Source organism: Bombina bombina, chromosome 2 (assembly GCF_027579735.1).
Source record: "Bombina bombina isolate aBomBom1 chromosome 2, aBomBom1.pri, whole genome shotgun sequence".
NCBI classification, from domain to species: domain Eukaryota; kingdom Metazoa; phylum Chordata; class Amphibia; order Anura; family Bombinatoridae; genus Bombina; species Bombina bombina.
In genome coordinates, this window is record NC_069500.1 from 484,106,943 (window position 1) to 484,122,696 (window position 15,754).

At 34.9% G+C, this 15,754-nt stretch overlaps 1 protein-coding gene across 4 annotated transcripts; it reads left to right on the plus strand.

Annotated features, from left to right (window-relative positions):
- Positions 1-80: 80 nt before the first annotated feature.
- IQCD (IQ motif containing D) lies at positions 81-14,130 on the plus strand. Of its 4 annotated transcripts, none has more exons than XM_053700551.1 (5): positions 81-190; positions 814-1,579; positions 4,016-4,249; positions 7,884-7,955; positions 13,521-14,130. In XM_053700551.1, exons 2-5 carry the CDS (start codon positions 824-826, stop codon positions 13,806-13,808), a joined length of 1,350 nt encoding a protein of 449 aa, XP_053556526.1. In that variant the 5' UTR covers positions 81-190; positions 814-823; the 3' UTR covers positions 13,809-14,130. The 4 variants fall into 4 exon arrangements, with proteins under 4 accessions (XP_053556526.1, XP_053556525.1, XP_053556528.1 ...); XM_053700550.1 differs by having other exon boundaries at positions 117-321; XM_053700553.1 differs by having other exon boundaries at positions 117-307.
- The last annotated feature ends 1,624 nt before the right edge of the window (positions 14,131-15,754 follow it).

A 15,754-nucleotide genomic window follows, 5' to 3' on the forward strand; every position in this document is an offset into this window, starting at 1 on the left:
CGTACACTACGCATGCGCACTTGTTTGTGTTCGATAACAGTTGCTATTGGTTCACTCCATCTTGCTTACGACACTCGATACGTTACTGTAGCAACCCAGTGTACACGGAAGATGGTTTGAAGAAGTCGCTGAAGAAATAATCATACGGAGGGCTAGCATTTTGATAACGGTTATTAACGGACTAAGGAAAGTAGGTGCGAACTAGACCATTGCGTTGCATTAGAGTACCAGTGATGTAAAATCAGCAGGGTAATATGATTTAACCCGAAGGCAGCATTCCTATGCATTGACTGAGACACTGTAAAAGGTGAAAATAATCAGGTGTGAAGCAGCCCCGCATTTATACAATTTATAAACCTTTCAGTTTACTTTTTTATTTACATACAGTTGTTTGTCAGCAGCATTATTAAATTGCTACTGATATACATATAAACCAAAAAGTCCTTATCCTTGGTAATGATGTAACTTTCTTCGAAGTGGTGGTTTTACCCGCTCAATGATGTTAAACGTACTGTATATTAAATATATGTGTGGGTTATAGTGCCAGTGTCTTATCATAGTTTAGTTTGACCTAAACAATGGAAAACTGTAAATGTATCTGTGAAAAGGTTGTAATATTTAGATATACCCTCACTATTGGCTTGTATAAACCTGAAACGTTTTCTAAGTTTTTCTTTATTTTTATGAAAAATAATGTTGGGAATAGTATGAATAAAATTATTTAATTACTTATTTATGTTATTGTTTGTGTATACCTACAATAAACTTACCATATTCTAAGACACCAGTGCGTTAATTATTCTTCCTCTATAGATTTGCAGACATGGCTATGGGAGTTCTTCCTCTGACCCCAATAATGGTCCACTCCCCACTACTGTCTTCTGAGTCTCCATCTGAGACGAGTCTCAATAATCAAACCAAGACAGGCCAAATGAAGACTGAGTCCAAGGTCAGCAACATGAAAATGCTAGAACCAGGGAGAAAGAAACTGAGCTCTTTGGAAACACAAAGAATTGTGGCTGTGTTGGATGAGACCATAAAAAAACTACAGCTGGTAAGCCTGTTCCAACATGCAGCTGACAGTCTAGAACGATTCAGTGTGGTTTTTGGTTCAGAGTTGACAGGTGCTCTGCGTGAGCACAAGAGGTTACAAGGTAGTTTGCAGTTACAGATGGAACTACTTGATAGAGGAAAAGCTGAAGAAAACAAAGATGATCTGACTTCACAAGACGAAAAAGACCTTGCGGTTTCTGACACATCTAATATGCGCCTTGCAAAAATACGTCAAGGAATTCAAAGCTCTGTGAGGAACACCTTGAGGCTCTTCATTACCAACCCACCTGCCAGCAAAGCACTGAGATCTGAAAGCCATGTGCTGGATCCAGCTTCCCAGGAGTTGATCCAGATCCTGTCAGAGCTGAGAGGATTGCTATATGAAATGCTTCTGACCAGCCCTTTGGAGCAGAATGAAAGGATTCATTATATCCAGGACATAATACTGCATGACCTCAAAAACAGAGAAACATTGGCAGCTTTAGAAACACAACTGAATGCAGCAATCCTTGATCGGGACTCGGAGGTATTGATGATAAGAGATTAGACTAATAGATCCATTACAAGATTTATAGAGAATAATACAGGTTTGTCAGTTACCCACATTTATAGAAAGTTTTTGATCCATCAATAATAGCAATGCACATTGTTTCAGAGTTTATATTAAAGGGACATCATACTCATATTGTAAATCACTTGAAAGTGATGCAGCATAACTGTAAAAATCTGACAGGAAAATATCACCTGAGAATCTCTATGTAAAAAAGGAAGATATTTTACCTCACAATTTCCTCAGCTCGCCAGAGTAAGTGCTGTGTGAAAAGTTATCTTTCAGCTACTGCCCAGCTGCAGGTAAAAAAAAAGGAAGAAATGAACAGCAGCCAATCAGCAATCCTGAGGTCATGAACTCACTTAACTCTCATGAGATTTCATAGTAAACTTTCTTAGGGAAATAACATGAGTGTGCATGAGGCACACTCCCTTGCAGGTCCCCGGGCAGGCATACTGATTTGCTGCTTAAAGTCATTTACCATGGGGTGTTAATACTTAGGACACTTTGAGGTAAAATATCTTTCTTTTTTACATAGAGATGTTCAGGTGATATTTTCTAGTCAGCTTTTTACAGCTATGCTGCATCACTTTCAAGTTTTTCAACATTTGGGTATCATGGCCCTTTAATTAACTAATTTTAACATACGTATGGCAGAATAGTAATTATATGTGATAAAACATTTTTACACTAAAAGGAGTAAGTTAAATTGTTTAGATTGATAATGAAATTAATGTTGCACACCTAGAAATTAATTGCTAACTATGTGATAAGGATAATGGCTTTAGATATATACATATACATAATATTTACCTTTTCTTTCCAAATGCTCGGAATTGGCAGGGCTCCCAAACAAAGAAAACAAGTAAGATTCATCATTTAATGACAAAGTAGAGAAAAAGCAGAGATATCATCTATCAAAGGATCACTGACCATAAATCCCATAACAGTAGATAATTACAGGATCTATGTTCAACTCTAAACATATTTAACTTTTGTTGTGTATGCTTTAAATCCATATACTGGGTCCTAGCATCTTATCCAACAACTTCAGTAGATTGGTACTGAAAATAGGAGCTGAGGGCCTGTTACTCTGTACTGTGATGATAGGGCCATAATAATTATAACATTTCATGCTCTAATCCATTAGAGCATGCAATTTTATGCCCATCGACTCTGCTGTACTGTGTGTTTAACCCCCACAAAGGGGTTAAACACACAGTAGAAGTGCCGCTCAGGACCTGCAGTGCACTGCTGGTTCCTAATGTAACCCACTGCTGATCCAATCAGCAGCCCTAGTCCCACGACTCAAATGTGCAACTAGCACTGCTGATTGGATCAGCAGCGGGTTCTGCTCAGGACCTGCAGTGCACCTTGGGTCCTGAGCAGCACTTCTGTGCATGGATTAGAGCATGTAATATTTAGGTTATTATGGTGCTTTAACAGAAAATAAGGGTTCTGAATTGAATGGCCATCTCCATAAAGTTGTCCTTAACAGTATAACGTATAACCCATATTTTCTGTTTACAGTAGACAATTAACTGATTACCCACTAGTATTCTGTTGACTAGTTAATTTATGTAATATATAGTCATGTAACTTGTTATTTGCAAGAAAGTATAGCTAAAGAGTACCTATGATGCTATAAAAATGTAAGTAACATATGGAACAATATACTCAGAATGAAAAGTAAATCTTTATTATTTAGATCACTGGTGTTAACATGTATAACCTGCTTTGCAAACTAAAAATGTATGTTCATTTTCCTCCTCATAATCATCAGAAAATGAGGCTGCAGAGCCCAAGATTAAAAGTTGAGATGAAAAAATAAAACGCACTGTGAAATATCAGTTTAGACTGCTGATTAGTTTAAGGGGACATGAAACCCATGATTCAGATAGACAATATCATTTTAAACAACTTTCCATTTTACTTGTATTATTAAATTTGCTTCATTCTGTTGGAATTGTTTGTTGAAGGAACAGCAATACACTACTGGGAGCTAGCTGAACACATTGGGAGTGAGAGTAACAAGAGGCATATATGTGCAGTCACCACTAACCAGCTAGTTCCCAGTAGTGGTTTGTTGCTCTTGAGCCAACCTAGACCACAAGCAAATTAGATAATAGAAATAAATTGGAAAGTTGTTTAAAATTGCACGATGAAAGTTTAATTTTCACTTAACAAGATTTTTAAGTTCTTCTTTCCCCTGGTTATTGATGAACATTTTCAACAGAAACAACTCTCTAACGTACTGTTTACAAGACATTAGGATACTATCAACTCATGTTTATACCAACATACTATCCTGACTAATTTGCATTGCAAAAACTGCATATTTTAAATGATTAAAGAGACTTTGGTTTGTATTTCCTAATTTTTCTCTACTTGTACCACAATAATTGGTTCTAGATTTCTAAGAAGAACAAAATCATCTGGCAGCTAAAGAACAACCTTCGGCAACTAGAGAATATTTCTGAGAACCAGGTGAAGCGCATGCAGGAAGAAGGCGAAAAGCAACAAAAGGCAGAGAGTCGAATCTCTGAGTCCAAATGCTCAAAACTTCAGCTAGAACTGCAGCAACTAAGATCACAACTTAATGCTTCTATTGTAGAACACCGTGAAGTAGAGATGGCCCTGAGGAAGGTACAAGCAGTTGTGAACAGTGGTAGCTTGTATCTATTGCTTAAAGGGACGTGAACCCCAAAACATTTCTTTAATAATTTAGATAGCGCATACATGTTTAAACAGCTTTCTAATTTACTTCTATTATCAATGTTGCTTCATTCTTTGGTATTCTTTATTGAAGGAGCAGCAATGCACTACTGTGAGCTAGTTGAACACATTGGTAAGTCAATGACAAGAGGCATGTATGTGCAGCCACCACTTAGCAGCTATCTCCCGGCTCCTGAGCTTACATAGTTAAGTAAATTAAAAAGTTATTTAAAACTGTATGCTCTATCTGAATCCCAAAATAAAATTTGACTGTACTGCCTCAGTGTATCCTGAGTATCAGTGTTATTTAAATATATATTTAGATTTGTGTAATATTAATAGAAAATAATATTAGACTGATCAGTAACTTTAAGAAGTTAAAGTGATAAGCGTTAAACTAAAATAAAGATGTAATACTGAAATACCTAAGAAAACAACAGACACATTAATTGGCAAGGAAGCCTACTGAAGAACTCTACACTAATTCTGAGTGATTGGAGTACAAACTGAAACAACAGTTTAGAAACTATTTATTCCTGTAAGAACACTATAGAAGCATAGCAATAAAGGCTTTGTGGGAGTTTCAGGCTATGGCATAGATGCAGAAATGTATAGGAACTGGATACAACATATATGTTGGAGTTTTGAAGTCTTGATGAAGAATCTAAGGGCACGTTTTTTAAAACTTGCCAGCATGGAGAGAAATCATCAGCTTATTTTACAGAGGATTATATTGTAAAGGAAGTGTCTCTCCTTAACATAAAGTATATTAGTGAACTCCCATTAATAAATTAATGAGATACACAGTTACCAGGGTGGAAATTGTCTTCAAAACAATCCCTGAGGTGCATAGTAATACTGATGATGCATATTATAGAATTTTGCCATAGCTTTTTAGAATCAGGGCCTAAATGAGACTGTACTAAGCTAGGCAGTGCTTGATAGTGTTGCTATGTGATGTTGGAAGCAGTAATTGGTAGGTCCATGCTGACATACACTGCTCCTGGTTGGTTAGTTTCCACACAATTATTTTGGTCCACTGCTTGCCAATGTTATATACAGAACTAGACAACAGAGTCTCCTAATTCCAACCTTCAGGGCATACTAAGGGCTGGATTTATCAAAGCCATTCTCCTCTAATATCGTCCAAAATAACGCATACAAACGGATCCTCATATTTATCAAAGCACTCTGCGCCTATAATTGCGCAAATCTGAAAGAAACTTCTTCGCACTCCACTTGCATTCGCCTAGGCGCACAGAGGCGCTCCCGAGTGCACCAATATACATTAGTAATAGGCGTAATTTAACAGCCCGACCTACAAATACGCCCAGTTGCTTATTCATCATTGCTTTGTGCCGATAATTTCGGCTGTAATTGCGTGTTGTATATTTCGCCATACAGACTGAGTCGAACACCATTATAATACATGCTTTTACATCTTGTGATGCAGTACTTTACTCTTTTAACTAATTTTTCAAAAGTTCAGCGCAAAGAAGATACTGTTATTCCCAGTAATTTGCGCTTCCACAGGCGCATATGGTACCAAAAGTTTTATATATATATATCAATATATTGATATATTTATTTTTGTGTCAACATATGGCACAAACAGCACAGAATCATTATATAATATAAATATTAGCTAAATAGTTACCTAAAAAACGTGTTTTTAATAATCAAAACATGGCGGCGCAAATATTTATAGGGATGTACTGTGATAAATAGGGAGTAAATAGGGAGTAAATGCTTTTTCCGACAGGCGCAATTTATCATTATTACGCCCCAGCTCGCCTGCGCAAAGTTACGTCTATTTTTTTTATAAATTTAGGCGCACATTTGCGCCTCTCCGGAGGCGAGCTGGGGCGCAGTTACAGGTGAAGAACATACAGAGTTCGCCTAGCCTTTGATAAATCTAGCCCTAATAGCCCAGATGTTCTGGGTGTCTTGAAATGCAGCACTGGTGATCTAATCTGTTGCTCAGTTACTGTGGTGATAAAACCTGTTCTCATCCAATATAATCCTAACAAATGTCCTATGAGTGGGTCCTGAGCATTAGAGTTTGCAAATAATAACAAATCATAGAACCATCTCTGGGTGTTTCTAGGTGAAAAAGTTTGCTCAATTTGCGCCTGGTGATAAATAAAACTCACCGGCATGGAGAGAAATCACACAAAATCTTTGTTCATTTGTTAGCCCTTATTTTGTAATATAGGAGTCTCTACTTCATGTACAGAACCCTACATATTCAAAACCTCCCCAATCAGGTGAGATATTTTAAGAAGTCTCGTCTGTAAATGAAACACAAATTTTAGCTTGAGGAATGTTTGTGTTGCTATGTAGTGTTCATTATGGGAATCAGAGACGCCTACATTACAGTACAAGGTCTTAAAAAATCCCAAAGATTTTGCGTAATCTGCATTTCTAAAGTTCTTTGAGGGACTTCGCCATATTGGCAAGACTTCATAGATAATCTCTCCTGAGCAGAGAGTTTTAAATCATCAGGTCTTAGTCATTTCATATTTTGTTTCATTAGTATCTAGCAAATTTCACTATTCTGAATCTTAAAACTGCTTGTGATTATTTAAAATAATTTCAAATAGTGTGACTTTAATATAACAAGCAACAGCAGACCACAGAACAATACAAGTCAGATGTTGGTCCTGGTACAGAGTATTTATTCTCCTATGGATCTTATACAACAGGGGCGTGCAACCTTTTGAAAATAAAAATAAAATAAAATTATTTTTCATTGACGCAGAAATGTATACTGGTTTTAAAATAGTAAATCCTTACCATGTCATATACATGCAAAGACAAGAACTGGCATAGGTCAACTGCAGAGGAAAAAACCCTTGGTTCTTTACAAATGGGAAAATGTAGAAGAATGATGTTCAATGGAGAAGTACAGGCCAGATACCAACCACAGTAGAGATAAATTGTAGACATTGGACCTTATAGGGACAGTAAAGTCGTAATTAGATATTCATGATTTAGATAGAACATACAGTTTTAAACAACTTACCAATTTACTTCTATTATTTAATTTGCTTCCTTCTCTTGTTATCCTTTGCTGAATGGTTTATCTAGGTAAGCTCAGGAGCAGCAAATAACCTAGGTTCTAGCTGCTGATTGGTGGCTGCATATATATACTGATTGTCATTGGCTCACCCATGTGTTCAGTTAGAAACCAGTAGTGCATTGCTGCTCCTTCAACAAATGATACAAAGAGAATGAAGCAAATTTGATAATAGAAGTAAACTGGAAAGTTGTTTAAAATTGTATGTTCTACCTAAATCATGAAAGAACATTTTGGGTTTCATGTCCCTTTACTATATAAGTATCCTGCTGCATCACCAAGTGTCAAACCCCAACATCCATAGCCCAATGCACATCTAATAAAGAGACCAGAGTATGTGAAAATGTTTAACACAAGCAGAACTGCTGAGACCGATGTACTGACCACGTGTTTCACCTACTTAGTAACTAGTGCATTTAGACATTTCATAATGCAATATATTCTGTCAATTAAATTAACAGAAGTTTATTTTCATTATATTTACAGAAGAAATATAAAGTGGAGACTGAAATTGAAAACTGGATAAAAAAATATGACAGTGACATGGGAGAGAAGCAGGTATGATGCCAAATTATGATTCTGGCCAATAAGTATAAATCATGTTATTCCTCTTGAAAGTAATTATTAATCTAACATGCATTTTAAGAGGAAAATTCAGTGTACAAACACCTGGTGACATGTGTGACAATTGTCTTTTAAAGGGACCTTAGAGTCATATATATATATATATATATATATATATATTTATATTTTTATATATATGTTTAGACATTACAAACAAGAAAGAGAGTAGAGAATATGTATATTAAAGTGAATGTCAATTTTGATGCTAAAGTGCCCGGTTTTTAAAAATTTGATTTAAAACAGGGGCACTTTAATTCATCAAAATTTACATTTCACTCGTGTTGTGAAAAAAAACTTAACTTTTAATCTTCACAGCAGCTCCAGCTTCCTCCGGTCGTTGCAAGCCATTTCTAATGTCAGAAATGATGGATAGGTCATCCTCTAATCACGGCTACCCCACCCCCACCCCCCCCGGGGGAATCAGTGTCTGATTCAACGCCGTGATTGGAGGAAGCCGGATTCCTCATTTTAGACCCAGGAAGAGGCTTTGCGACGGGTGGAGGAAGCTGGAGCTGCTGTGAAGATTAAAAGGTAAGTTTTTTTTTTCTCAACAGGAGTGAAATGTAAATTTTGATGAATTAAAGTGCCCCTGTTTTTAATCAAATTTTTAAAAACCGGGCACTTTAGCATCAAAATTGACATTCACTTTAACTTAAAAAGACAGGGATTTCAGCATTCAATTATATTTTATCAAAAAAGGTATGACACCAATTCACGTTTAGAATCTGCAAGTAAACCTTCTAAAGACAGTGTCCTAGCCACAATAAAGATCCAATTACATAATAGCAAAAGAAACGTGTATATACAATATAAATAACAATAAGGATTAAAAAGCATGGCCAGCTTACAACCAGTATGTTATCATGCTGACTGTCATACGGCTATACGGAGATGGTGATGCGAACATATGTACCACATTCGCGATAAAGTGACGATTTTTGCTGGACTCTGTCATTATACCAGCAAATTATCTTGCCCTATGTGAACTCAGTGTTTGTTACAGCATTTTTGAATGGTTGCAGTAGCAGCATTGTATACTTCTATGCCTATATTCTAACCGCCTTATACTATGTGTGAATATGACTATGTACTTCCACCATGTGTTTGGTATGGTTGAACATAGATCCTAATTATTATCTATGATAGCCGGAACCACTGTATGGGTGGTGCTATCCTCTAGTATAGGTGTTGTTCATCCAGTTAGCATTCATGTTTACACCATTGCATATATACATATATGTTTGTTAATATGTTCCTCACTCCTCTGGCATAAATCCTCAGGTATTTTTCCCAAGGTGACAGTTTCCAGTGGATGTTTCTGGGTCACCCTCTGGGAGAGGTGTTGCCACTTATTTATCTTACTAAGAGTATTTGTGTACCTACGCATTTGCATAGATCCTCATTTTATTCCAAGGTAGCGGAGCACACAACTTTCCACATACTGGTTGTAAGCTGGCCATGCTTTTTAATCCTTATTGTTATTTATTTTGTATATACACATTTCTTTGCTATTATGTAATTGGATTTTTATTGTGGCTAGGACACTGTCTTTAGACAGTTCACCTGCAGATTCTGGACGTGTGTGGACATTGCCAAATAAAATAAGCATTTTTTAATTGAATTGGTGTCATACCTTCATTTTTGATAAAAATATAGTTGAGTGCTGAAATCCCTGTCTTTTTAAGTGAATATACGTATTCTCTACTCTCTTACATGTTTGTAAAGTCTAAATGTGTTTTTTCAGGGTCTGCACCTTATACAAATTGAATATTTATGATATATTTTATTCTCTTCTCCCCATCTGTAAGTATATATTTTGTATATATATATATATATATATATATATATATATATATATATATATATATATATATATATAAGTGCACCCTGGGAGTTGAGCAATTGGATGTTAGTGCTGGTCTGTATTAGCACTACTATATATAGATAGATAGGAGAAAGTCCAGCACCAATTCACCTTGATATATGGTTGCAAGCAGTCTCTGTCTCACCTCCAACAGATATTAATATAAAATGTAGAAATGACTGCAGCACTCCAGTAGTATTTTAAGGATTTTTAATAACAAGCAGTGAACATACAGGCGACGTTTCGGGCTTATGCCCTTTCTCAAGCCTAATGCATAAGCCCGAAACGTCGCCTGTATGTTCACTGCTTGTAATTAAAAATCCTTAAAATACTACTGGAGTGCTGCAGTCATTTCTACATTTTATATATATATATATATATATATATATATATATATATATATATATATATATATATTTATTTATTTATTTATTTTTTATTATTATTATTTTTTTAAATGGATGTTTCTGTTCTGAATAAAATTACTTCTCTATGTTAGTGGAGGTATGTCCCTTTCTACCAACAAAAGCTTTCAGATTTGTCCTTGTTAGCATGTGAGCATGCTGTCCCTATGGAGAATTATGCACAAATATGCATTTCCTGATAGTTTATACAACAAATTTTTAACAAAAAATGACATAAAAAAACACAGAAAATTGTACACACTCACTGAATACTTCACAAGCCTAACCCTGCCCATAATTATTGTCAGCAGCGGTTAAGAAATACAATAAAACTAAGTATGGCACAGTAGAAATGTTTTCAGTTTAATGCCCTTTAATTTTGCAAACATAAGTTTATACCCAGGTTTATATTTGAAAACTTATAGCATGAGTAAAAATGAATAGCACCCTGCACTCACATCCACATTCTGTAATTGTCATGGTGTTGCAACACTAACAGCAAGCTGTTAACTGGTTTGCCAGCGTTGAAAAATATTTTATAGTGTACACTAGTTTGCATATCTGATGAGAAGGAAATCATATATACCACAATGGTTACTCTCTTTCATATGCATTTTAGTGAAGATTTTATTTTATAGCACATAAAATTGATTTTAGAAAATATAGGGATAGATTACAAGTGGAGCACTATTTGGCGGTTTTGCTTGAGCGCTAACACCACCAGAAGTAAAGTTTTTGTGGTCATTTTATCAAGGGCCGCCGCCGAATGGCCCCTGATGCACCTGTTTCCGCACAAGCCTTCTGGCTTGCTGGATACAGCAGTTATGAAGAAGCAGTCTTAAGACCGCTGCTCCTTAACTGGTCCTGCTCCCTCTGAGGCTGCGGACATCAATCCGCCCGATCCTATACCATCGGGTTGATTGACACCCCCTAGTGGTTAATTGGCTGCGAATCTGCAGGGGGCGGCATTGCACAAGCAGTTCACTAGAACTGCTTGTGCAGTGTTAAATGCCGACAGTGTATGCTGTCAGCATTCAACGATGTCTGGCAGACATGATACAGCGTATCATGTCCGCCAGACTTTGATAAATCGGCCCTATAGTGCGCACTGGTTAATGCACGTATTACAAGCTGAAAGTAAAACAGACTTCTGATATCGTGACCGCTTTAACTTATTCTAATAGCTAGCTATTGTAGTGTTTTATTGACACTCTATTGTTGCTACATTTGTTGCTATTTATGCTACAAATCTTTTGGCAATTGAAAACCACAGCTACTAATATACGGTGAATTTATGTGTTCAGTCTACATCGCTACACTGAGGGACTGACCTACAGCCTTACAGACTCACTGAGCGAAATATACACCATCTTTGGCGCTCAACGTTTGAACCTTACCTCATATTGATTGAGGTTTCTTCTTATGAGTACCCACCCTGATAGCGGGTCTGCTTGTTTGTTTTATGCAGATTTTGTATTAAACAATATTCCACTATGAGGAGATTTTCTGTGCGCTTATTTCTACAGATTTCATATATATATATATATATATATAATTATGTTAATATAAAATATATAGCTATACCTTTATATCTAAATGAATATATACAGGTATAGGTATATATAGAAATATCTATTTAAAAATGCAAAGAACATTTTCCTGTATGTGAAGAATATTGGAATGTGAAATATGTACATTAAAGGGATACTAAACCCACATTTCAGATAGAGCAGCAAATTTTAAGCAACTTTCTAATTTACTCCTATTATCAATTTACTTTGTTCTTTTGCTATCTTTATTTAAAAAGCAAATAATACCAAATGAGATCCAGCATTCAAGCAGTCAGGTTGTGCACGCCAAAAGGTTACTGCATACCTTGTAATATATCAAAGTTCCAAAGAAAGGCAGCACAACCAAAAATTGCATGCTCTATCTTAATCATGAAAGGAAAAATGTGGGTTTAGTGTCCCTTTAAATGCATAGTTAAAACACATTATGAAATATAATAAAAGTTTAAAAATGCTTTCTGCTGTTTTAATGTATTTGACTGGAAAGGGCTCCAAAGTGCATATATATTTATATACTGTGTGTGTATATATATATATATATATATATATATATATATATATATATACTGTATATACAGTATGTGTGTGTGTGTATTTATATGTGTATACATGTGTGTGCGTGTATATATATATATATATATATATATATATTTATATATAGATACATATATGAATACATAAATAATCATGTAAGTACACATATATGCTCATATATACCCACATACACCTATATAAACATATTTATAACCCTTTCCATTTAAACACCTTGTTATATACCATATACCTTTGAACCCTTACAAAACATTTTTTATTAATATGTGTATGACTAATTTTTATGAGATTGTGTATATATTTGTGTTATAGTTTATTGTAATATATTTATGTTGTGTTTGGCGCACATTTTTCTAACTCGTACTCTTTACGCTAGGTCTTAAACAAACCCAATGCACGCTAATTTAGTTAGGGTTTCAATGAATACGTTTATTTTCAACTAATAAGCAAACAAGTTAAGGCGGGCACAATATTGCTATATTGCGTGCTAACTTTAATGTGCCACTTGTAATCTAACCCATAGTAATTCTGAATACAGAAACTGAATAGATTTGTATAAAATATAATTTATGAAATAAGTGTTAGATTTGTATCAATTTAAAGTTTTTCAAGATGAGCCCATGTAGTCACACAGGGAGAGATTTGCACAATTTGAATTATTTTTTAATTCATAGTATGAATTTACACATTCATAATGTGATGTGGAGAAATAGTGTGTCACTCTGTTATTCTTCACATTACTAAACGTCCAGTTTCAATAACCGTATCCTGTTAATGACATCACATAAAATACATTAAAACTTTTATTATATTAATTTTTAAAGTAGGCATTATAGGATACAGAATATTTATTTATCAGAGATCTTGGTTACCTACAGTATATTGAGCAGTCTATATTTGTAATGCTGTAAAGGTAAGCACACAGCACAGAATAATCAAAGCTCACTCTCTCCTAGAAATGTACACAGAAGGGGGAACACACTCAAGTCCAATAAGCTCATTATAACAAAATAGTAACTTCTCATTATATAAGTACATTGGATATTTTGCTGTGGTACAAATCTGGCATAAAACAGATTCTGAATCTTACTTCTGTATATCATTTTACCAGGCTGAGTTGGAGAGCCTGGAGACTTTGTATATGGAGGAGAAATCACAGCTTGCAGAACTCCAGGAAAAGCTGGCTGTGTTGGAGGTGGAGTATGACCAGATAATGGAAGAGAGGCGGCTAAAACAGTTAAAAATGGAGGAAGAAGCAAGGGAACTGGCCAACAGGACCAAGGCTGCCATCCTCATTCAATCTTACTGGAGAGGTTTCCAGGTCCGCAGGGAAATGAAAGGCAAGAAGAAGAAGAAGGGAAAGAAAGGAAAAGGCAAAGGCAAGAAAGGGAAAAAGTAATAGTGTGGTTTGAAATAGTCCTTAAACCAGATCCCTGACAACTCAATCGCATTTACACCAAAGACCCTCCCATGTGGAGCAAGGCACTGTCAGTTTATAGGTAACATGATCTTTATTGTCCAAAATATGAATCTTTTCAACTTCATCAGTTCTATTACTCCTGTGAGGCCTACCACTCCCCTACATGATAGGCGTCATTTTATACCACATATTGTACCTATAATAAAATCACCTAACATTACTTGAATTATTTTAATGACATATGTCTTAAGAATAAAAAGTCAGTAACACATTAATAAATATGTATTTTAAATTTTATAAAGTCTCATGTTTTATTTTATCTTACTAAGGGTCAGATTTATGAGTGAAGTGCAAATTAACGCTTCAGCTTTAGCTAGCTGTTTTGTTTTTATATACAAGTGATAAAGATAATCTCTTAGACAAATTCTTCCTCATTTAGAAATAACATTAATCATTGACTCAAAATGTATCAAACTGTAAAACTTGTGCAGCTTAAAAGGGATACTGAACCCAAATCTTTTCTTTCATGATTCAGCTAGAGCATGCAATTTTAAGCAACTCAATTTTTCTTTGTTCTTTTTGTATCTTTGATTTAAAAAGCTGGAATGAAAGCTTAAGAGCCAGCCCATCTTTGGTTCAGCACCTGGGTAGCGCTTGCTAAATGGTGGCTAAATGTAGTTTCAGTTATCACTTTTTCTAGTAAGGGGTAGTAAGGCCTCGCCCCTAACTTTGAGGCTGTCGACCTTGGTAACTATGTCCCATAATGGTCAAAAGAAGACAAACCCCTGAGAAACTGGAATGGGGAATATCCACCAATAAAAAAATGACCTGACTAATAAAGAAAGATGGATTAACTGGACCAGTTGATGTGGTCCATTCCCTTGCCTCAGCATATGAATATGTAGTGAGGGCAAATTAAACCTTTATCTTGTGTTGATCTAATAACAGTATGAAGACCAATATATGAACACTGAAACAAGACACCCTTATAAGAGAATAATCCAAGAGCGTCTATAAAGAGGAGAAGGAAGAATCTAACAGATTAGATTAAAAATAATCAGACATTTATTAACAAATTATAAATATTATGTAACATGGATCCATGTATTATATACTAGACATACGTATGAGAGCTTAATGAAATTACATATAATTATATAAAAACAATGGTAAAACAGAGATATGAAAACAATTAAAAAGCGGTTGCCAATCGTGACAATAAGTATAAATAATCCTATGAAGTATCGCCAATTAAGGGGATAGACAAATGGGAGTCACATAAAGTGATCTTTGAATAATAATAATGATGTTTCCAATGATGGGAATTCGGTGAAAAAGTCTGTGTTCTAATAGTGAGAATTCAGCAAAAAAGTCCGGTGAAAAAATCCAGTGATATAACTTGTGATATAAAAACAAAATTTAAATCCTGTGATAGAAATATATATATAAAAACTATGAAAAAATATGTGAAAAAATTATATGAAAAAATTCTTTGGAAAAAGTAAAAATAATAAATTAATATTGGGGACCCCAAAAAAAGAAAAATATATAAAATATGGACATTAGATTATATATATAAAAATTTAAAAATATGTAAAAATAGTGTAAAAATGGTGTAAAAATGGATGATAATGTACCAAAAAGTAAAAACTAAAAATAATAACAAATATGAAAAAAGTTAAAATGTTCAAAAAGTTAAGTGAATAGTTTGATGGGGTTAAAAATGTATATAATCCAAATTAGATGTCAGTTACTGAATGTTAGTGAATGATCCTCCTTGTGGGTGTTTCCATGTGAGTGATTTTCCGTGTGTTTCCGTGTGAATGATGATAATTTTTCTTTTAGTTGGATAACTGTGCTTTTCCTTTCAATGATACCCTTAGTGATTCCTATAAATTATATTCTGAGATGTTATTGCACTATGT